The sequence below is a fragment of the Balearica regulorum genome, chromosome 22, assembly GCF_011004875.1.
Source record: "Balearica regulorum gibbericeps isolate bBalReg1 chromosome 22, bBalReg1.pri, whole genome shotgun sequence".
Classification (NCBI taxonomy): domain Eukaryota; kingdom Metazoa; phylum Chordata; class Aves; order Gruiformes; family Gruidae; genus Balearica; species Balearica regulorum.
In genome coordinates this window covers 455,972-478,509 of record NC_046205.1, presented here as the reverse complement: position 1 = coordinate 478,509, position 22,538 = coordinate 455,972, and the positions used below count along the sequence as shown (strand labels likewise).

At 41.6% G+C, this 22,538-nt stretch overlaps 1 protein-coding gene across 3 annotated transcripts in view; it reads left to right on the top strand.

The window, feature by feature from the left end:
- The first annotated feature begins 1,850 nt into the window (after positions 1 to 1,850).
- HNRNPR (heterogeneous nuclear ribonucleoprotein R) overlaps positions 1,851 to 22,538 on the top strand; it is a 28,981-nt gene continuing 8,293 nt past the window's right edge. Inside the window, exons 1-6 of one of the 3 annotated variants that reach the window (XM_075774219.1) lie at positions 1,851 to 2,008; positions 8,481 to 8,646; positions 10,948 to 11,066; positions 11,493 to 11,600; positions 12,297 to 12,410; positions 22,021 to 22,197. In XM_075774219.1, coding sequence (XP_075630334.1) covers positions 1,934 to 2,008; positions 8,481 to 8,646; positions 10,948 to 11,066; positions 11,493 to 11,600; positions 12,297 to 12,410; positions 22,021 to 22,197 — 759 coding nt within the window. In that variant the 5' untranslated portion in view covers positions 1,851 to 1,933. Of the gene's footprint in view, positions 2,009 to 8,477; positions 8,647 to 10,947; positions 11,067 to 11,492; positions 11,601 to 12,296; positions 12,411 to 22,020; positions 22,198 to 22,538 lie in introns of all 3 variants that reach the window. The other 2 variants (XM_075774218.1, XM_075774220.1) reach the window with 2 other exon arrangements.

Sequence of the window (22,538 nt, the reverse complement as noted above, 5' to 3'; positions counted from 1 at the left end):
GCAGAACAGATAAGAAAATGTCAGCAATGCCATCATGGGCTTTATTTTGGCAGTTAGCACATTAAGAATCCTCCTGCTGCAAGATGTGGTAGTGCTCAACAACTGAAATTATTACACTGCCAGAAGAGTACATACCTCAAGCATACGCTTTGCTATAGTCACATCATGTTCCGTTGTCAGCCGACAGGAGACAGATCAGTAGCGTACTCTATATTTGACTCCTGGATGCTATATTCTAAAATATTTAAGCGCTTTACGGGACATTTATTAAGCACCACTACAGGGGCAGATGCTCAGATCCCTCAATTCCTCTCAATGTTTGTGCTGCGAGAACTCCTTAAACCTATCATTCTTAACTCCCAGTAAAGCTGCTGCAGTGAACTTGAATGGATAAGGCAATAAACAATTATATCTCCTTCCATCTTTACACCACAGTAAACCCTACATTCAGCAAAGAGCTGGCACTACTGCCAAATCTGGGAGAGGGAAGTCACAGGCACAATGAAAATTTCACAAGAGAAGCAGCGTGTGTGCCACCAGGCAGGTTTGGCAAGACTGAACACCTCCAATACCTGTACGAGTTTGCCTACGACTTCTGGCTAGGAAAGCTTCTTTTATTTACATCAGGTAACATACAATTTTTACCCATGCTCCACGTTAACAGTGATGGAAATACGCATACTTAATACACAGCGCAGATGCATGTAAGTCTTCAGGAGAGTCATTCTGTGGTTAAACTCCCGGAAGGACCTTCTCTGAGAGTATGAGTACTGCTTTTCTTTCTTTACCAGACTCAGGAGGGACTGTTCACATGACCATATATATACACACACACACATATATATACACACACACACAAATACAGATCACTCTGACACAGCGCTCTGGGACCCGGCCTGACCCAGTCAAGCACACGTTCACTTTCACATTATGTGACAGCAGAATAACAAGATGAAGACAACACAAGGTGCCAACAAGCTGATTTCCCCCCGGACTAACGTACTTATCACATCAAGTCTGCGGTCATCAAGAGCCTGATCAAGCAAACGAGGTAAGCAGGCAAGTTACATTTAGTCACAGATTAATTACAGACTAGCAGGCCCAGACGTCACAGTCCGTCACGCCGATGTCCCCAGACCCGAACCGCTGCCCTCGCCGCTCCAGGCCTGGAGGCCAACCGTGACCACCCCGGCACCGGCTGGCTCGCAGCGGGACGCGGCTCCGGCAGAGCCCCGGACGGCTCCGCCCGGCAGCACGAGAGGCACCGCGGGCGGACAAGGCCCGTGCCTGCAGCTGCCCCGCCCGGCCCCACGGCCGCCCGGCGCCGACACCCGCGGGACGGGAGCGTTAGCGCGGGAACATGCGCCAGGAGAGGCTGGGCCGGGCGCGGCCCGCGCAGGGACTGCTCCACCCGCCGCCCGCCCCTCCGGGCTGGGGTTAACCCTACCGGGCAACGGCAACGCCCCCGCCCCGGCGGCCCCCGGGTCCGGGTCCTGGCCGGGCTCCGGGCAGCCGCCGAGCCCGCAGGGAGCCGGCGCCAGGCCCGGGCCCGCTCCCCTCAGGCGGAGGAGACGGCGCCGGCTCTGCCCAGCCGCAGGGGCGGTGCCCGCCCTCGCGCCGCACGGGAGGGGAGGGACGAGGAGGGGCGGAGACAGCCCCGTGGGCTTCCTTTGTTCAGAGGCCGCGGGCGGCGCTGCCCCTTTAAATCCCCCCAGCTCCGACCCTACCGGCGCGCCGGGTTGAAGGCGCTGCGCGATTGGTTATAGCGCCTCTCGCTCATTGGTCTTCGGGAGGACCGGTGTGTCCCGCCTTCCATGTCTCATAGGCGCCGCCGGCTGCTCGTCCGGAGCGTGAGTTCCTGAGTGGGTGAAACAGTGGTCCCTGGAAACAGTTCCGGGAAACCCCGCGTGTTGCCGGGGTCGCGCCGCCGTCCATGAGGAGAAGGAGGAGCGCGCGCCATTTGCCGTCGCTGCTTGGGCCCGAGCTGCGCCGCGCAGGCCCCGCTCCGGTGAGTCGCCGGGAGGGGCCAGGGGCGTCGGGGGGCCCCCTCGCGCGGAGGGGGGGGGGGGCGCGGGGGGGGGATGCTCCGCGGCCGGCGGTGAGGGCTCCCGCGTAGGCCCCGCGGCGGGGCGGGCAGCCGCGGGCTCTGGGTAGGCCCGGCGGAGGCGGGCCCGGGGCGCTCGCGCCGTGTCGGAGAGCGGGGCGGGGGCGTCGCTGGGTGCCGGCCGCCGCGTGTCCGCTCCGCAGGCCGCCGTGGGGCGGGCGGGCCGCCGCGCGCGGGAGCTGGCGCCGGGGAGCGGCCCGGGGGCGGGCCCTGCGGCCTGGCGGGGGGGGGGGAGGGCGGCCCGGGCCGGGCTCTGCATGGGGAGGGCGCCGCGGGCTGAGGCTGCCCCCGCTCCGCCCGCCCATGCGGATTAGGCGTGCGTGTGGCGCGGAGCCGGGACGCGCTCTTCTCCCGGCGCTCCCATCCCGGCGCTGCGGAGCTGTAATGCTGCAGCGGTTCGGGCGCCCTGGTAGGCAGCGGCCGCTGTCCGCTCTGCGGTGTGCCTGTGGGGACTGGAGAGAGCTTTCAGCAGAAAACGCATCGCTCTTGCAGCGCGCTCTAAAATCTTGAGTAGCGTCTGTGCTGATAGAGCCGGCTGCAGGGAGGGAGAAGTGCGCTGCACCTACCCACAGCTCTCGGGTTCGCGCTCAATAGTTTGGTTGAGAGAGTAACACCTGTCAAACGCTCCGGAGAAATTCTCCAGAATTTTGTTGCTAAGACGTTGTTTTTCTCAAACGATCTCTTACTGCAGGCTTTTGCTAGATTTTGGAAAGTTTTACTTAAATATGTCATTGTTACTATTATTTTTAAAATTAGGCTCTAGTTACTGGGTCTTAGCAGCCTTGTTGCCTGTCAGTTTTTCAGCGTGGCTAATTATGTACTTAAGCTATACTGGACTACTCTTTTCGAAAAAGTTGATTCTATTCCTCTTCCCCCATATACTGCACTAAAGAATCCTGCCACCAGTGATGTGTATGTGCTGCGAAGGATATTGATGCTTATAAAGCTTTTTTTCTTTTTTTTCCTTTGAGATTGTACTTTGTATAACTGTATGTTTTACATGTTCTCTAAAAGTAAAGGTAATCCAACCAGAATTCTGCATTTTACAATGTAATTTTTTTATATATGCAAACTGTGGTGTTTGCAAACAGTCTGCTTGATAACTTTATATCCTAGAAATTGCATTTTCCATGAGTACTTAATATCCTTACCTCTCAGTTTTTCTATCTAGATGTGAACACTGTTGGAATAATATTTGAGCCTCCCACTAACACTCAACTTATTAATTTTGTCAAAAAATAAAAGCAGTACTTCCTGCTTTCTTAGGCTAAGATCTGAAAAACTCTTTGAGGATGAATTTGTCAGAACAAAGCTCACTTTTGTTGAAGTGTTGCTTTGAACTGGAGTGCCACAAATGTTGTTCTATACAACCCAACCAACCAGATGAGCTGTGAATGGCCAACTCCGGTTAGAAATGAGCAAGTACAGACTTTCTAGGTCAGGTTAGCAAAACGTAGTAGCTGCTGGTGCAGTCAGTGCTGTATTTTAATGGGACTGATGTGCACCTTGCTAGCCTGTTGTAAAGTTATCTCTTGATAATACTTGTGTAGATACTGAAGCTTAGTTTCTGTACGGGCTGGGCTAGTCGCTTGCTTAGCATCATGACAGAAGTTCTCAGATTTTTTCATTCCATGGGGTTATGGAGTGGGAAGGGCTGAGAACTCTGTGCTGGAGGGGAGAGGGTGCTACCTGTGCTTTGTTGTAAAGGTAGTCTGCAACTGAAATGCTGGTATGGAGACTTGGTGAAGGTCTTCAGGGTGTGATAACTTTGAAAGAAGTCTTCTTGTAATTCATTATAATAAACACTTAGGATATCATAATTAAGCTATTAAAATGTACTCTCTGTGATTAAATAAGCTATGGTAGAAAATAAATGGCTATAATGCCTTTGTGTAAAAAATAAAGGGATGTGCCAGTAATGTTTGTGAACAAGTGAGGCTTTAATAAACCACCAGTTCAGTCTTTTAATGCGAGTTCTTATCTTCCCCTCACTGATGTGTTTCTTATTTTCCTGTTTTGACAAGAAGCTTCTTGAAAGTGCAAGATGTAACTTTACAGGGACCACACTTGTTTTCTTGTGGTTTATTAAAAAAAAAAAAAAAAATACCCCAAATGCAAAACCAAGCAACCAAAAAAACCCCCAAACCCAAGAAACCTTCCCCTCAGTGCTATTTTTAATGTGGTATAACTTAAGTGCTTGACACAGGTAATATGTTGGATAGAAAGGATAGTAACATAAGCAAGTTGAATGACTTTGGTGCAGATTTTTTATGTACTAGTTAGTTATGCTTCCTGTGCACCTGAGCTAAACAAGTTTCTCCATAAAATCAGAAGTTACGTAGCAGAAGGCTGAAAATGGTATTGATGGATAATCACTGTGAAGTTGGTTATGGTAGTTTGAGAGATTTTCCCTTGCCAGAAATTGCCATTCCTGCTCATTTAAGCTGTTACTAAGCATGTTTTGAGCTAACTAGACTGTGAATTTATAATTAATTGGATGGAGTTATACTTAGATAGTCTGTGGGAGGCAACCTCTGTTAGAGGCATGGTATAAGATACAGGGAATAGTAACATCATGGCTGTTTAACCAGTGATTGTCGGATTGAGGCTGAGATCAAGTTTCTGTTTTCAAGATGCCATAGGCTATCAGGCTCAGGTGTGTGTTAATTTTTTTTTCCCTACCAAAGTTACTATTTGAGTCATTTGAGTTATTAAACATGAAAATGAAGGTTGTTTCTGGGTGATTTAGAAGCACCTGTAGTTTTAACCTCCTACTTGTCATATGAATAGAGTATAAAAAAGGGACTAATCACTTGGCAAATTAATCTTTTGAGATGTAGGAATTCTAGGTGAAAGTGGATGGCTAAAAACATGTTTTATGTCATTAAGTATTCATGGTCTTCAGAAAAACATTGTTGGCAACAACAGTGTGAAGTTTGAACCAAGACAATCCTCCCCTTCCCCGCACACATAATTCTGAGGTGGTGATGCTAGGTAACCTTTCAGGCACCAGTGGAAATTCTCCTCGCCTATGTAAAGTTGCCCCCAGTGTGTATTTATTACTGCTGTTCATTTGGTAAGCACTTTTTTGTGTATGCTATTTTAAATTCATCCATTTCTGCATGTTTTAAAAACAAATACATATACCACACATACTAATATGCATAATCCTTTACTTATAATCTTTTCAATTCAACCAGTCTCCCTCTTCTCTTAATATTTGAGTTACTTAAGGCAGATGAAAAACTCTTGAGTGCAACGCGGGTGCTCATCTGTGTGGCCTGGCCTGTCACAGACCGAGTCACATGGACACGCTGTACATGCAAACATAGATACTGCTCCTCTTTCTTTTATATGCTTTTAGTATTTTTTTAGAAGAGAACAAAAATGTTAATAAAATCACTGTGTGTTTTCCTTACTGATAAAATTCAGTTAAACAATATTTTTCTTGATAGCTACATCTAGCTTATGTTATCTAGAGGTAGAGCTAAACAATTTTTTTTCAGCTATGACTTTCACCCACATATTTCTGCTGAACTCAGAGTGCGGATTCGATATTGTAAGAGATGTAATTTTGCTTGTTGTTGATTATTCAGGAAGAAAAGTCAGTCTCATCTCAGATTTCAGGCCAAGCTCGCACAGCCAGTAGGGAACCTATTACTGTAACTGTGAAAAGAAATATATTCTTCTGGATGCTGTTGGGACCTGAATATTTTGACAGCTATGTCACTTCCAAAATTTTCCAGCATAGATTTCTTCGAGAAAGTCTTTTAAATTAAGTTTGTGTGGCAGGAAATAGCTAAAATTTGAACATCCAAGCTGAACTTTTCTGGCTGGTGAGCATGCATTGCATTTGACTTAAGTACTTAATGAGGATGCTAATTCTTAAGCGAAAATTAACTATACAGCTAGTGAATTAAAATGCAAAGACTTAATTTACATTGTCTAAAAGCATACTTAAAAAAGCATTTGATCAGTTGTGGTGCTACGTAGTAATCTGATACTTAGTGGTTGGATATTACTCCACATGCTGGTGTGTGTTTGTTACGAAGGTAGATACCTTTTCCATGTTGTTAGGCTGCAAATCTTGCCTGTCGGAAGTTTGAGTTACTGAACTGCAGATGAGGTGTTTCTGCCTGGACACAGGATAGCTGTCAACATTTTGTTCAGTTATAGGTAACACTGAGAACAGTGCCAAACCTCTGGGTATGTGACACTTGAAAGCTATTCTGGGTTCACAAAAAATAATGTACGGGAGCATCACCATAAGCCACTGAAGTTTAGAAGGTACTTGTAATTGTTTCAAATAACTTTTCTATATTTATGTATTGACTTAGCCTCTCAGTTCTCGGTGGTTGAGGGTTTTTGTTGTGTGTATAGAGAAGACAATATATGTGTAAGTAACTGATTTTATAAGGCAGTAAAAAGGTGGGGAAAAAACCCTAAACCCCCAAACCCTCTGTATATCTTTTTTGTGTATACCATCTTAGAATTTTTGACAAGAGGGATTTAGGATGATACTGTACCGAAAGCATTTTTAGTTTAACTAAACCCCCTCTGCCCTGCCCTTTGTCAAATTTGAGATCTCACAGAGGCTATCTAGCAAGGAGAGATCTAGTTGATTTTTGTTTTCCATGATTTTTGTAATGTATAGAAACATCACGTTCAGTTAGTGTTTTGAGAGTTCAGTTAATACTTGTAATGATAGGTAAGCATTATTGTAGTCTTCAGGTAGCATTTTTTTTTTTTCTTCTTCTGTAACTAGGCTATAGTTGTGGCTGTTTTTAAGTAAACTGAATTGGTCAGAAAGCAATTTCTCTGTTAAATAACAGAACGTGTGTGTGTATATATATATACACACATGTGCTATGTAGCTGTGAAAAACTTACTTTCTTTTCCTCACTAATTGCATAAAGAAGTGGCATCTCACAGAGAAACAATGTGAGGTGGCATTACATCTCTCTAAAATTGCCCTTCAAGTCAAGACAGCTTTAGTACTACTTTTTAGACTACTTTTCTGAGTACTTTTCTAGAGTACTTTTTTTTAGACTACTTTTCTGTCAGAAGAAAAATGATTTGTTTTCTTTGCTCAAGCTTGCAAATCTTCATAGGATATCTTCCAAAAAGTTCATGAGCTATAGTCTAGAAGGGATGGGTGCACAAGCGACTGTTTAGAGGTGTGGTTATGTTTGGAGACTCATTTTACAGCATAGTAAATAGCTTGAGGCTTCAGTGGTTTTTTTTTTTTAAAAAAAACTTGTTCTTGAATCATCTTCATACCTGTATTCCAGTACTTAATTGCATTGCTCTGACCACGCTGCATATGTCTATCTGGTTATCATTTCATTGCTGATCATCAACTTCTTCCCTATCTTTTAAAGCCCGGAGTTCATTTCATTTCTGAACTTAACAGGTGATCATCCTAATGTTCTCTGCTGGGTAGTTGAATTGTCTCTAGTCAGCCTTTTTATTTGCGAGTACTGAATATCAGCTGGCTGGCTAATTGAGAAATTGAAACTGTTTTTAATGAATTGGGCAAAGCCCACTGGAATTGTCTGAGAAGATAGTTGTGCATTTTTCAGTGCACATATTTGGAATCAGTTTGTTAATTCTGAAAGCAAGTCTTTTGATGAATATAAGAACTGAAGATGCTGCAGTCATGGCTTCCTTTTAAACCAATAAGTTATACATTACAAAAAGTTGCTGTGATTTGTAGAGCTCCTCTTTATGTAAAACTGAAAGAATGGAAACAGTTCAGTTGCAGCTTCAAATTATAATGTGCATTAGAGTGCAATTTTTCTCTCTTTATCATTACTAAGTTCTGATGGTGTCATGAGAAAGTGTTTGGCTAGTCTTATGCAGCATGTTGGATTTGAAGGAAGACATGGCAACAAGCCAAGAAAGTGAAAATTAGCAAATAAGTATTGACATTTTTATACATTAAGCTACCCTGCAGGGTTATGTGTTCACTAAATTTTAAACAATTGTTTTAAAAGTAGAGGAATGGGAAATGAAAATAGCACTAGCTCTTCTGATTCTTCGTTGTAGGATGTTATCGTATCCCAGTACATTTTAGTTGCTATGGTAACCAGTTAACTTACTGACAATCAGCAGATAAAGTTTAGACATCGTTATGTACATGAAGTACATTTTTTAAAAAAAATATGTAAATTCTTCCATGTACATTTTCCACAGTATTAAGGGTTGTACTTTCTTTTGAAACTTAGACCAGCTGCATCCAAAAAGTATTAAATAAAACTTTTGATACAGGTCATTTGCAGCATGTATACAAATTAGTTTAGATAAATCATGCATTGTCCTACAAACTAGTTATTTCTGGCTTATTGTAATATAGCTCCTGAATTTTTTCCAGCAGCATAATAAAATGGCTAATCAGGTGAATGGTAATGCGGTACAGTTAAAAGAAGAGGAAGAACCAATGGATACTTCCAGTGTAACTCACACAGAACACTACAAGACACTGATAGAGGCAGGCCTCCCACAGAAGGTGGCAGAGAGACTTGATGAAATATTTCAGACAGGTATAATATGCATTTCTTGTTTCTGACTGGTTATGAAAGTGAGGGCATACCATTTTCAAATTTTTATAGATTAAGGTTTGAAAATTCATTGTTTTTGATCTGTGTAGCTCTGAATGTTTTGCTACTTTGAATTCCCTAAAGGCAAATTGGGTTTGACATTGACTAATTTCTTGACACATCCTTAGTGTTGTATGTGATATCTTAGTTGCTTTAGGGCACAGAGCATTAGTTTCTTAGATGTTGTCAAATAAAGATGTATGTTTGAGCATACTAAACTGTACATTTTTTTTTTTCCTTCAATCTGAATCATCATTTTGCTTTTACTTTTCTACTGTCAACTCCTCACAGTGATTCTTAAACACTCAAAGGCTGGATAGGTAACTTTAGTGAGGGAAGCAACTAGCTTGTCTTGCCTGGGACTACATTTGAATTGAGTCTGCCTGTGGATTTTTTGTTCTCTCTAGTTCTGAGTGGACAGTTTAATCCATGTTGGTTATTACACTGAAATGTTCAGTTTGACACTAACTGCTTTTCAACAAAGTTGAGGACTGAGCTATCTAGCAAATTGAATAATACGTTGCTGGTAGCAAGTGGTCTTTGCAACTTCTAGAGAGGTTTCTTTATATACAAAGGTTTTTCTATTTTGTTTTTGTAACCCCCTTATTATTTTGTCCTGTAGACAGAGGCTTCCTTTTTCTCTTTAGAGTGTGTTCTGTGAACAGATTTACAAGAAGCAGTAGAAATGCTCTATGCGCTGATCTTGAATGCCTTGGTGGCAATATGACAGTTTTTGTTGAAAAGAGTCAAAATTCCACTGATCAAGTGAAGGCAGTTCAAAAACCATACCTGACCAATCTTCAGTATGATACTCTGGCTCACGTGGATGATGTCTTTTGGAAGTTGTTCACAGTGAGCTTTCATCAAGCCTTTACCAGCTTTTACTAGCTTTAGACATGCACTTTCTAACTGTGGGTCACAATGATGTGCACTTGATGGTTTGAGACAAGGTGTAAATGCCTGGGCAGAGGAACTTGTGGGGCTCTAACACGTGTTGCAGTTAGGTTGTGTTGTGAGGAGTTCTCAAGGGATTTGAAAGCTTTTCAGCCCAGAAGCTGACTACCTAGTATAATTCCACTGCATGAGTAACCTGAAAACATTTATTCACACTTCCTTAATGCCATTGAAGATGTTCGCATTGTGCAGGGGTTTGTCAGTGAAGCAAACTACTTTTGACACCCGAGCTAAATTTGGGGTTGAACTTCGGGATTTTTAATCTGCTGAGGTGTTATATGAAAGATACAGGTGCCTTTCAATATGCAGGATCACTTCTGAAATGTAGTCCTTGGGCTTGGCACTACTGTGCATTTTTGAAATCAAGTAGCATTTAAATAATCTGTGTACTTTGAAGATCAAGCTGTTGCAGAGTGTGTGGAGTTCTTGGTATCTGTCCTAATTTTTGCTGTGTAGCTTAAAAAGTGCAAATCTTAGTCTGTACTTCTCACGCTCCACAGTTTATGCAAGTGCATTACGAAAGGAAAGAAATAACCTGTAAAGATCCTTAAACACAAAAAGTGCTTCAGAACTGGTCCAATGTTTCTTGGGGGAGTCTGTACCTGTAAAATTAACATTAGCCTTTTTGGGTACATAGCAGGGCTCGAAATAATACTTTTTGATTTCTGGCTCTTGAACTGCATAGAGCAACAAAATGAGTAAAAAAAAAAATAAAATTAGGCATATAGGAAGTCCACTGATTTTTGCTTTTTCAAGTTGGAGGAAAGAGCGAACAAACCATTCTACTTCCTAATATTTTGTGGGGTAGAGCTTCATAAGTATTTGATCATCAGGTAGCTCCTTTTTCACGTACAATAGGACACCTGTAATGTTCACATGTCAGCTTACTCCAGAGCAGCTCCATTCAAAAGAAGGAAGTGTGAAACTTAAAACAAAAGACAAACAAACAAAATCCAAATTATTAGAAGTGAGCCAGAGTTCACGATTTCAAATCCTGGTGTGTAATACTGCTTTTATGCAGCAGATTGGATTCCTGAATGTTAGAAAACTGTTACACATGGGGTGTAATCTTGCACGTCAGTTAGTGCTTAGGTATATACATTTTAATTTAACTTTTTTCATTGTTGTACTCATGTTCTTTCATATACTTGTGTAGGAATATGTAATTATATTAAATATATAATTCTGTTGCTATGGAACGTAACTTTTTGACTTTAAAGCAAACTGCATAGTTCTTAGTTTGTATGAAATTCAATAGAAATCTGTAACTTCTTTATCTTTAACTTTTAGGGTTGGTAGCTTATGTCGATCTTGATGAAAGAGCAATTGATGCTCTTAGGGAATTTAATGAAGAAGGAGCCCTCTCTGTATTACAGCAGTTTAAAGAAAGTGACCTGTCGCATGTACAGGTAAGGTGAGAGCTCCAGGAATGTGAGCGCATAAGTATAAATAGTGTTCTGGCGCTGTTGGCAGGAGAGTTGTAATTTAGAAATTCATTGATGTTGCTGTATTCTAACATTTCAAACCCAAATCACAAGCCTGTTAAAAACTACCTTAAATGTGTAGGTATTCGAGTGCAAAGCAAAAGCTTCCAGATAATAAAAATGAGCGTGCTATTGAGAAAATAAGGTAAAAATACTACCTGGAATCTGATGATTTCTTCAGTCTCACAAGTTTGTTCAATTAATTGTTAGATTTTTCTAAAGGATTCTTTTGACACTTTGTTTGTTGCATGGGCTTGATATAGTTACGTCATGGTATCAAGTGTAAGATTCAGTGGATTCCCAGGGCTTTTCATATGCACAATTGAATTATTTTGTAAATTGTATCTGCAGAACAAAAGTGCATTTTTATGTGGAGTTATGAAGACCTACAGGCAAAGAGAGAAACAAGGCAGCAAAGTACAGGAATCAACGAAGGGACCAGATGAAGCAAAGATTAAGGTAACATTTAGAAAATACTGATTATTCTGTGCTACCCAATATAGTACCTGTACACAGACTGAAGTAATTTTGGATGTACATAAGCATCAATACTACCTGGATTCACGCTTGAATTTAAGAAATGTATGTGTGATAGAGATTGAAAAGAGAGAGTGCTTATTTGAAATGCAGATCTTCCTGCTTACACAATTGTTAAAATGCATGCACTTAGTGTTATGTAAGGTTTATGAAAAAATTATATGTATTTAAGAATTGTCTTAGTTGTCCTTTTAATATAAAAGCTTTCACACACTCATTACTTTGAGACTGATTGGACATTTCAACAAGGTATTAGAGTATTATGAAAGTCTTCTGTTGTGCAAAAACCTAAGTACACAGTGGGTGAAAAGAATTGCCTGGTGTTCTGGAGTTATTGTGGTATTACATATAAAAAGGAAAATAAGGGAAAAGAAAAAGATTTCTTTCCAGTGGCCTTGTAGTGTAAAACAAATGTTGCTGGGTTTGATGGTGGTTTTTTTAAACCCCCAAAGTAACAGGGTTTTTTTTTCTGTAGGTTCTGTCTATCCGTATATGCCTTGTTATCAAATGTGGCAAGGAGCAGATAAGGAAATGCTTATCTAAGGACAGGTTTTTTTATTCTTTGTACTTTTACCCACTATCCTCTCCCCAAATAACAAATGTGACAATTTTTTTCAGGCTTTGCTAGAGAGGACTGGTTACACTTTGGATGTAACTACAGGACAGAGGAAATATGGGGGCCCTCCTCCAGATACTGTATATTCTGGTGTTCAGCCTGGTATTGGAACAGAGGTTAGTATATACAGACTAATCTGATTGTTATTTTGTATGTTTGTGCAAACTGATAAATAAGGAGTACTTGAAAATAAACAATATTACAAGTGAAAGTTTAAAGTATTGTGGAGGAAAGTGTTCTTCGATGTTTGTGTGTCTTAATCAGTCTTTCTTACTCTTCAGTATTCTGCAAAAGACAGGATAATAGGTTGGGGGGGAAAGCAGGTGGAATATGCTAGGAGATGCTATGTAAAATTTCTTAAAATGTAAAATAGATCATTAAATTGTCAAAATTTAGGTTTCACCCTAAAGCTTTATGGTCCATTGCTTAAAAAGTGAACAATGTGGTTATTAGCTATGTAGGGAGGTAAAAGTGTGACTCAAAGGTATTTGACTGTTTGCAACATAAATGGAATTTAAGTGACAGTAGCAAGGGTTATTTTATGCAATGTGCTGTAAGTGAAAAAGACTTGGCTATTGTATAAAGGTACATACAAAGTTTTGAAGAGAACAACTGAGATTAGTAATAATTAAGGAATTGTTTATTTCCTTTTCTTTCAATCTATATGAAAACATCCTTGACACTTGCATGGACTGATAGTGAAACTACCACACTGAAAGAGTCCATGTAGCTTGTTTCTTTCTGTAAATTTTTGCATTTCTGCATTCAGAAAGGTGGCTTAGAAGTTGATAAACAACTTAGCGGTGTTGCCAGGGTGGTTATGTGAGGGCATAAAGTTGTGGTGGGTTGACCCTGGCTGAGGGCCAGGTGCCCACCAGAGCCGCTCTATCACTCCCCTCTTTCATTAGACAGGGGAGAAAAGGTAAAACTTACGGGTCGAGATAAGGACAGGGAGAGATCATTCTCTAATTATCATCACGAGCAAACCAGACCGAACTTAGAGAGGGAATTCATCTTATTTATTACTAAGCAAAACAGAGTAGAGGAATGAGAAATAAAACCAAAATCTTAAAACACCTCCCCCCACCCCTCCCATCTTCCCGGGCTCAACTTCACTCCCGGCTTCAACCTCCGCCCCCCTTAGCGGCACAGGGGGACGGGGAGTGGGGGTTACGGTCAGTTCATCACGCGGTGTTTCTGCCGCTTCTTCATCCTCAGGGGGAGGACTCATTGTTCCCCTGCTCCAGCGTGGGGTCCCTCTCACGGGAGACAGTCCTTCACGAACTTCTCCAACATGAGTCTCCTCCACGGGGTGCAGACCTTCAGGAGCAAACTGCTCCAGCGTGGGTCCCCCACGGGGTCACAAGTCCTGTCAGCAAACCTGCTCTGGCGTGGGCTCCTCTCTCCACGGATCCACAGGTCCTGCCAGGAGCTTGCTCCAGCGCGGGCTTCCCACGGGGCCACAGCCTCCTTCAGGTGTCTCCACCTGCTCCGGCGTGGGGTCCTCCACGGGCTGCAGGTGGAATCGCTACACCCCCTCATCCTCCCTCCATGGGCTGCAGGGGGACAGCCTGCTTCACCATGGTCTTCACCACGGGCTGCAGGGGAATCTTGCTCCGGCGCCTGGAGCACCTCCTCCCCCTCCTTCTTCACTGACCTTGGTGTCTGCAGATGTTCTTACATCTTCTCCCTCCTCTCTCTGGCTGCAAAAGCTCTCTCTAACTGTTTTTCTCTTTCTTAAATATGTTATCACAGAGGCGCTGATTGGCTTGGCCTTGGCCAGCGGCGGGTCCGTCTTGGAGCCGGCTGGCATTGGCTCTGTCAGACACAGGGGAAGCTTCTAGCAGCTTCTCACAGAAGCCACCCCTGTAGCCCCCCCCCGCTACCAAAACCTTGCCACGCAAAACCAACACATTCCACCCCTCGCCTCTGTGAATCACATATTTAAGAATTATCATTAAAATATACATTCAACACAAAACTTCACAAACACTAATCACATCAACAAAGGAAAAGAAAAAAGAATTCCACACACCAACATCAAAACAACACTATCACAACACCAAACAGGAGTGGACAATCTACACACAAAATCTACCTCTAATCCCTTCACCACTGTATCACTCTCAAGTTACGTTCAGTCAATGTTTTGCCCGTTACCTCTTCCCATTACTATCCTTATCTCGATTTTCTCGTGCCCCACGTTGGGCGCCAAAAAGACTGTGGTGGGTTGACCCTGGCTGAGGGCCAGGTGCCCACCAGAGCCGCTCTATCACTCCCCTCTTTCATTAGACAGGGGAGAAAAGGTAAAACTTACGGGTCGAGATAAGGACAGGGAGAGATCATTCTCTAATTATCATCACGAGCAAACCAGACCGAACTTAGAGAGGGAATTCATCTTATTTATTACTAAGCAAAACAGAGTAGAGGAATGAGAAATAAAACCAAAATCTTAAAACACCTCCCCCCACCCCTCCCATCTTCCCGGGCTCAACTTCACTCCCGGCTTCAACCTCCGCCCCCCTTAGCGGCACAGGGGGACGGGGAGTGGGGGTTACGGTCAGTTCATCACGCGGTGTTTCTGCCGCTTCTTCATCCTCAGGGGGAGGACTCATTGTTCCCCTGCTCCAGCGTGGGGTCCCTCTCACGGGAGACAGTCCTTCACGAACTTCTCCAACATGAGTCTCCTCCACGGGGTGCAGACCTTCAGGAGCAAACTGCTCCAGCGTGGGTCCCCCACGGGGTCACAAGTCCTGTCAGCAAACCTGCTCTGGCGTGGGCTCCTCTCTCCACGGATCCACAGGTCCTGCCAGGAGCTTGCTCCAGCGCGGGCTTCCCACGGGGCCACAGCCTCCTTCAGGTGTCTCCACCTGCTCCGGCGTGGGGTCCTCCACGGGCTGCAGGTGGAATCGCTACACCCCCTCATCCTCCCTCCATGGGCTGCAGGGGGACAGCCTGCTTCACCATGGTCTTCACCACGGGCTGCAGGGGAATCTTGCTCCGGCGCCTGGAGCACCTCCTCCCCCTCCTTCTTCACTGACCTTGGTGTCTGCAGATGTTCTTACATCTTCTCCCTCCTCTCTCTGGCTGCAAAAGCTCTCTCTAACTGTTTTTCTCTTTCTTAAATATGTTATCACAGAGGCGCTGATTGGCTTGGCCTTGGCCAGCGGCGGGTCCGTCTTGGAGCCGGCTGGCATTGGCTCTGTCAGACACAGGGGAAGCTTCTAGCAGCTTCTCACAGAAGCCACCCCTGTAGCCCCCCCCCGCTACCAAAACCTTGCCACGCAAAACCAACACAAAGTGTTACTTAATTGCCCCATGCCTCATTGACATTAGGAAGCATTTCTTTACCAGGAGGGTGGTCAAACCCTGGAACAGGCTTTCTAGAGAGGTGGTCGATGCCCCAAACCTGTCAGTGTTTGAGAGGCATTTGGACAATGCCCTTAATAACATGCTTTAACTTCTGGTCAGGCAGTTGGACTAGATGGTCATTGTAGGTCCCTTCCAGCTGAACTATTCTATTCGTGGCTGAAAATACTCAACTGATCTTAAGTATTTTATCCTGTCGGTAATGGTTAGAAAGTCACGGGAAAGCCATAGAGTTGGCTGTGCTTTAATAATATTAAGAGTATGGGTTTTATACTTTTAAGTTTTCTGAAGCTTGTTAGAACAGGTAACTTGTGGAAACTCCCTTAAGATAAGAACATAAATGCTTCTGCCATGAATCAGCATTAGAGGCTGTAGCCAAACCCAGCCAACTAGTTATAGAAACCATACCTTTACCAAATCAATTTATTGCTGGCATTTTGTAGGATTTAAAGACTGATTACTCCTTTAGACATGCTGCTTGGTTTGAGTGGTTGAGCTGCTGAACACCTTGCTGAAACTGGTGTATGCTTTATTAAGTTTAGTCTTTAGCTCTTGCTGTTGAGCTCTAAGGCATAGTAATCAACAACTTAAACGTGATCTTGTGATTTGGTAGACTAGGCAGAGCATGTTTGAACACAAGTGACTTGGGATTATTGTGGCACTTTTTTTTCACAGAATGAAGTGGGTGGTTTTTTGTTTGGTTTGGTTTTTTTCCCTTAGGCTTTTGAGAACTGCTTCTCTTTTGTCCTCAACAGTTCTGGTTATATAGGAGTGTAAATGCCTCTTTTCTAATATTGTGGGTAAAGGTATGAAAAAACACAAGATGTATCCCTTTGGATTGTGGCAGTAAATCTTTTGTGTTCGAAACTTTGTTTAAATAATTCTGAAGCTCTTGTAGCTTGTGCCAGCTCAGATATGTTGATGCCAGAGCTGTCACTGATGTCAGTAATGGCAAACTTCTGTTTTTTAAGGATACTCCAGTACTGTTACATATTTCGAGAAGATACATACTAGATAGTTTCCCCTGAGATGTATCAGATCTTTCTACTGTAAATATTTGTACACCAACTAATTTGTCTTTTTAAAACATAAAGTGGAATCCATAACATGTTAACTGTAGAATCATAGACTGGTTTGGGTTGGAAGGGACCCCAAAGACCATCTAGTTCCAACCCCCCTGCCCATGGGCAGGGGGACCCTCCATTAGACCAGGTTGCCCAAAGCCTGTAGCTTTAACTCTCTTTCAATATGCACTTGAACATTGTGCAGTAAAACTAAAATATTGATAAATAATCTTAGGGATGCTCAGCATGTTGAACATTCACAAATTGTCACCATGAACGCTTTGCTGAAAGGATTATGTGGGAGCAGCAGTCCAATGTATTTTTTCAAGTGGGTGATCTTTAAGAGCAGCTGGATCTTTTTGGAATGTGATTCTGTAATAAAGACAAAGTAGTTACAGCTGTGCGGAAGCTTGGAGGAGAAAATAATTGCAATAGGATTTGATATTAAACTTGAGTATTCATTTTATTTAAGGACTTGCTGCTCCAATGTAAATAATTTTGCTTATAATGAGGTCACATGATGTTGATACTTGGAGACATTTATGGGAGAGTTTATTGGATGAGAATGGAAGCAATTATTTGGGTGTTTCCTTCTCTTCTTACACTGGCTTTGTCATTTGCATCTGCAAACATTGACAACTGCTTATCCTCAAGGGGCTTGTACAGTGCTTCTTTGTTTTGCTTAATATTTCTAAGATCTCTTTTCCTCTGCTTTTTCTTACCTCCTGTTACACCAGCTGTTCTTAAAGGTGGTCGGGTTTTAAAGATTCAGCCCCCCACTCCCCTCCAAAGGGCGAAGTCTAGTCAGTAAGCACATCAGAAAATTCAAGGTCATGACTGAACCTGTGCATTTTGCTAGTAAGCTATCAGCAAACTTCAGTTTGGTTATGAAAATGCTTGAACCGTGTATTTCCTCGCTTACCTATTCTGCAAGGCTTTGGTCCCTAGCAAGTTGTTCTGTAGTTTATTCTAACCACTTTGAATACTCTCAGTCACGCTCTTGTGACTAGTCTTTGACACAGGAGTTCTTTTGGAGATCTTCTATAAGACACCAGATTAGATTTAAGAAAATGGTCAACTTCTTGAATGTCTATCAGTTTATAGATTATTTCTGCATCCTTTGAGATGCTGAAGCTTTTGTGTATACAGAAGATGCTTGGAAGATGCTTAGAAGCCTCACAGTAGGGATGATTTCTAAAGGGAATATTCATATTCCATGATGAAAAATAAATTCCTTGGCAGGGAGAAATAATTAGAATGGGTCCTTGAACTGAAACATAGTAACTGATAATTTGCATAGCTTATCAGGCTTTGTCTAGGTATGCTTGCTCTATGCTAATTGTATCATCATTTTACTAAAGTGTATATGCAAGAAATGCTGAAAAAATTTTCTTTTTGTATTCTTAAATTACTTTTTTCTTTTTACACAAAACTACTTTAAGTTGTCTTATTGTGGTTTGAAATAAACCAATTGTTCAGCAGCATTGGAGGACGCATAGACAGTAGTAACATCTACGTATCAATTTCAGTAACTTTTTAAGTAAAGTGCAGACAAGACAAGGAAAGAAAATGTTATAAATATTTCATTAAATTCAGTCACAGCAAGGAGGAGTTTAAGTGTATATGGAACAACAGGAATTTTAGTCATAAGTCCACAACTAGTCAGGGATGATGAAGCTTTCATGCAAAGACGAAATCTCAGCAGACTGAAGATCTTTTAGTTGTTAAATTTGGGAAAACTGAAGGATCATTATTTTATATATATATATTTATTTTTCCTTTTTTTTTTTTTTTTTTTTTAGAGGAGGGTAAAAAAACCCCAACCAACCAACAAAACGACTGGCATGAATATGGCCTACCCAGACTAATGTTACACCAAAATATTAAGGAGATGGTTGATGTGGTACTTGATTTCCATCCTTTACATTTGGTGTAAATGAATGTAATACCATTTAAGACATGATTTACCTGTTCTTCAACTGTAAAACACCAGCCCTTTACCCCACTATAATAGGGATAGGGGGAAAGCACTTTTCAAACTTAGCAGTGCAGCTAGCATGAAGACAGTAATTGACTTAAGTCTGTACTGATTGCTGAATTGGTTTTAGTTTTATTGAGGGAGTATCCAGATAAAGTAAGTTCTACTCCTAAAAGTTTTGAGAGACTTCTATTTCAGTGTTTTTCAGTGATGTGAAATAAAAACTTGAAAATTTTGTAAAGACATTATTTGCCCACAATGTGCAAGCTTAGATACCTATATAACAGTTTAGACTGTATAACATGGAGGAATTGCTACACGTCCTTTTCAGAGCTGAAATTTATTGGATAAGTATATGATAAACATAATCTTTGAATGTTGTTATCAAAAAATGCAAAATTACTTTCAGCTCTGTGAATGTTAAGTTGGTATTGCATCTGCTCATCTCTGGGTACATGGTCAGAATTTGTAACAAAAAGGCAGAGAAGGGTTGTGAGGCTAACCCGCAATCTGGAGAATGTTGTTACCAGAGATGTTGGGGCAATTTAAACTGCTTTTGTCTGTAACAAATTGAATGGGAAGAATCAGATACTGTAATAACTCTAACTTAAGAAGCAATGGTATAATGAACTCAGCAGGAGTTGAACTAGACAAAGCTCACGCTGGATTTAGTACACAAATGGAATGTTGCTTTTGCACTGGAAGAACTGGGGGGGTTCAAAGGTTTCTGCACTGTGCCAGAATTTTTTTCTACTTCCATTTTTTTTTTTAAATGAAGATTGTAGATTTGGATGAGGTGAAGCAGTCATGCGGCCTACATTTAATTAACACGTAATTAAAAGCACATGCAAAGTGCTATTAAAAGAAGCTCTTGCTGTGCTGCAGTACGCTTCTATAAGATTGCGATGACAACAGAAGAGGCTCAGTTTTCAAATAACTAAAGGACGCATCATCTAGAGTGCAGAAGTAGATTGCACCCCTCTGTAAAGTTGTTCATGACACTGAATTTGAATTTTTCCTAGTTAAGACTTTTCATAATTGATCTTCTACAACAGTAATAAGGAAGAAGTAAAATACAGTACTTTGTATAGGTCCTTTAGGACGCAAATGTGGAAAAAGTAAGTCTAATGGTCAGTAATTCCAACAAAGGCCTAGAAGTGATGCAGTTGCATCCTACCTAGACAAGATCTCATATTGTTTCACTGATCTTGCTTTAGTGGGGAGGTTGGACTAGATGATCTTCAGGGGTCCATTCTACCCCCTACCATTCTGTGATAATGCTGGTTTCCAGTTTTTCCACAGTACTCTTGTTGTGGAAGTAAAAAATTAAAACAAGACATCTGTTTTTTACATTCTTTGGTATTTCAGCAACTTTATTCGAGCTTATCAACGTATCTAAAAAAAGTTATTGCACATGTTTCTTCTGACCCTTGCAAGATGTTCACCTGGTGTTTGTTATGTCTAGTATTGATCTTGTAGTTCATTAACATACTAAGTTTACAGGCTCAGAGCAAATTCACTGAGATGTGAATTACTCCCACAGAGTTATCCAGTCCTTCCGATATAGATGGAAGTTACTCTAGAATATAGGTCAGATATGAATGTATTCAAATTAAATCCTTAATTCTGTTTCTCATACTAGCTCCTTGAGTGTATTACCTGGACTGTAGTAGCAGTCTTGTGGAGTTGTGGGTGGTCTAAAGTTTGTGGAGAGTGAGCCGAAGAGACTGGAAAGAAAGGAGGAGACAGAAGCTTTCAGGATGGTAAATCTTTGGTAAATAGCAGGAAAAGTAGACTTTGTTTTTTGGATTAGGGTTTTGTCTCAGGTCTTCTGTTCTGGTGTGTCACCTTCAGTTTCTGCTGGAAACAGTGGCATCTGAAACAAAAAAATTAATGTAAACTTTTTAGGTTTGACTGACTTGAACAATTACAGGTTGTGGAGAGTTCAACTGACAGTTTCACTGTCTTAGTAGCAGTCTTGGAGTTCCTGTCTTGTGAATTTCTATGATAATACCAGGTTTTTTTGTCTTTAAAAGCTGTACATGGGTTTTGGAATGAAATGTTCTAGGTAATGACAATAGAAATACCTATCTGTAGGGATTTCAAAACTTTTCAGGGGGATGAGGGGAAAGCCATGGCTCTGCCATTAAATTTTCACTCAGTATGATAAATCCATTCCTTTTTTCCCCAATAGCAAATAAATCATGGTCAGTTGGCATTCACACTAAACCAAGGGAAGCTAAGCTAAGTGAAAGAAATGTTCTGGGAACTGAAATTCAGGAATATCTGTGTAACATAAAGAAACATTTCAAGGCTCTAGTATTCCCTTAGAGGAAAATAATTTGCGTTCCACATTTTTTAAATCAGAGTTGTCATGCACTCCTCACAGGTTTGTTCATATCAATGTTTACATGGGCATTCTGAGCATCTTTAGTTTTGGAATTATCTGCTAAGCCTTCAGTACCAGATATCCCTATGACAAAGCATTGCCTGGATGGAAAAGGTTGACTCCTAGCTTTTTTTTTACTACAAAAAATACTTGAGGTTAAAATAAATAGAATTTAGTCTTAAGTGATGGTTGAAATGTTTTGCTTGTAGTAGCAATTCAGAAGAGAGCTGCAGCCATTAAACAATTTGAGAAGGAAGCTTTTTAGGGACATCTCAGCTGAAGAGATTGAACTCCTTAACAAAACTTTACCAAAGTTTATGGTCGTTGCTCTATATAAGGAACAAAAAACCAAGGACTCCAGTTTTTGCAGACAATATTAAAACATTGAGCTGGTGGAAGCTGAAATTAATACAGACTAGGAATAAGATTACAGTATATATTGAAAGTGGAAAATATGCATTGGGCAATTTAAGTATTTTTGTAGATTTTTTTTTTTTTTTGTCTCTATAGCTTTCTAATGAAGATTGGGCTACAGAATGATTTGAAAATTCTGCAAGAGCAAGGAAGTGCTTGGTCTGCTTTAATATAGGATACCCAACTAGATAGACTGTAAGGTCTTTATTTTTAATTGCCAAAATTATAACCAGGTAAGAAGCGTTCAGTGGTGGAAATTCACAACCTCTTCAATATAAATAACAAAACCAGGTTTTCCATATGTAAAACCTAGTACTAACAGTGGGAGATTTAGTAATAGGACATAGGACACACAATAATGTTGGCCGCAGTGGAGGCTGCAGTGATGGCTACAGTGTTTCTCCTGTGATGGTTTATGCTGCAATGTACTTCCTTTCCCAGGAGCTCTCAAGTATTAAAAGTAAGTTTGGATTTCTGAAAAAGCTTTGTTTAAGTGTCGTCTTCCTTTTTAGGTTTTTGTTGGTAAGATTCCCCGAGACTTGTATGAAGATGAATTGGTACCACTCTTTGAGAAAGCTGGTCCAATTTGGGATCTGCGCCTCATGATGGATCCTCTTTCTGGTCAAAACAGAGGTTACGCTTTCATTACTTTTTGTAGTAAAGATGCAGCACAGGAAGCAGTCAAATTGGTGAGTAACTTATTTTCAGACTAGACAAGGTGATGTAAACAAGCATACATGTTGGTACTCCTCAGATAATGAAGTCTGAAGGGTTTCATTACAGCATCCATTGACAGACTCAAAATACTACTTTCTTAAAAATTGTCTCCTGATTTGATTTACTATATACAAATCATGGTCTACTCTTAGGATCATAGTCTGCAGTCTGCTAGAGTACTTGGGTTATCATAAGTGCTTATTTGATTACAGCTGGAAAATATATGCTTTAAGCTTCACTGTGTTTAAGCTTTATCACCCTTCCTACAATCAAGAGCTAATTAGAGGTGCTTTGTTTTGCTGCTGCTGTGGAG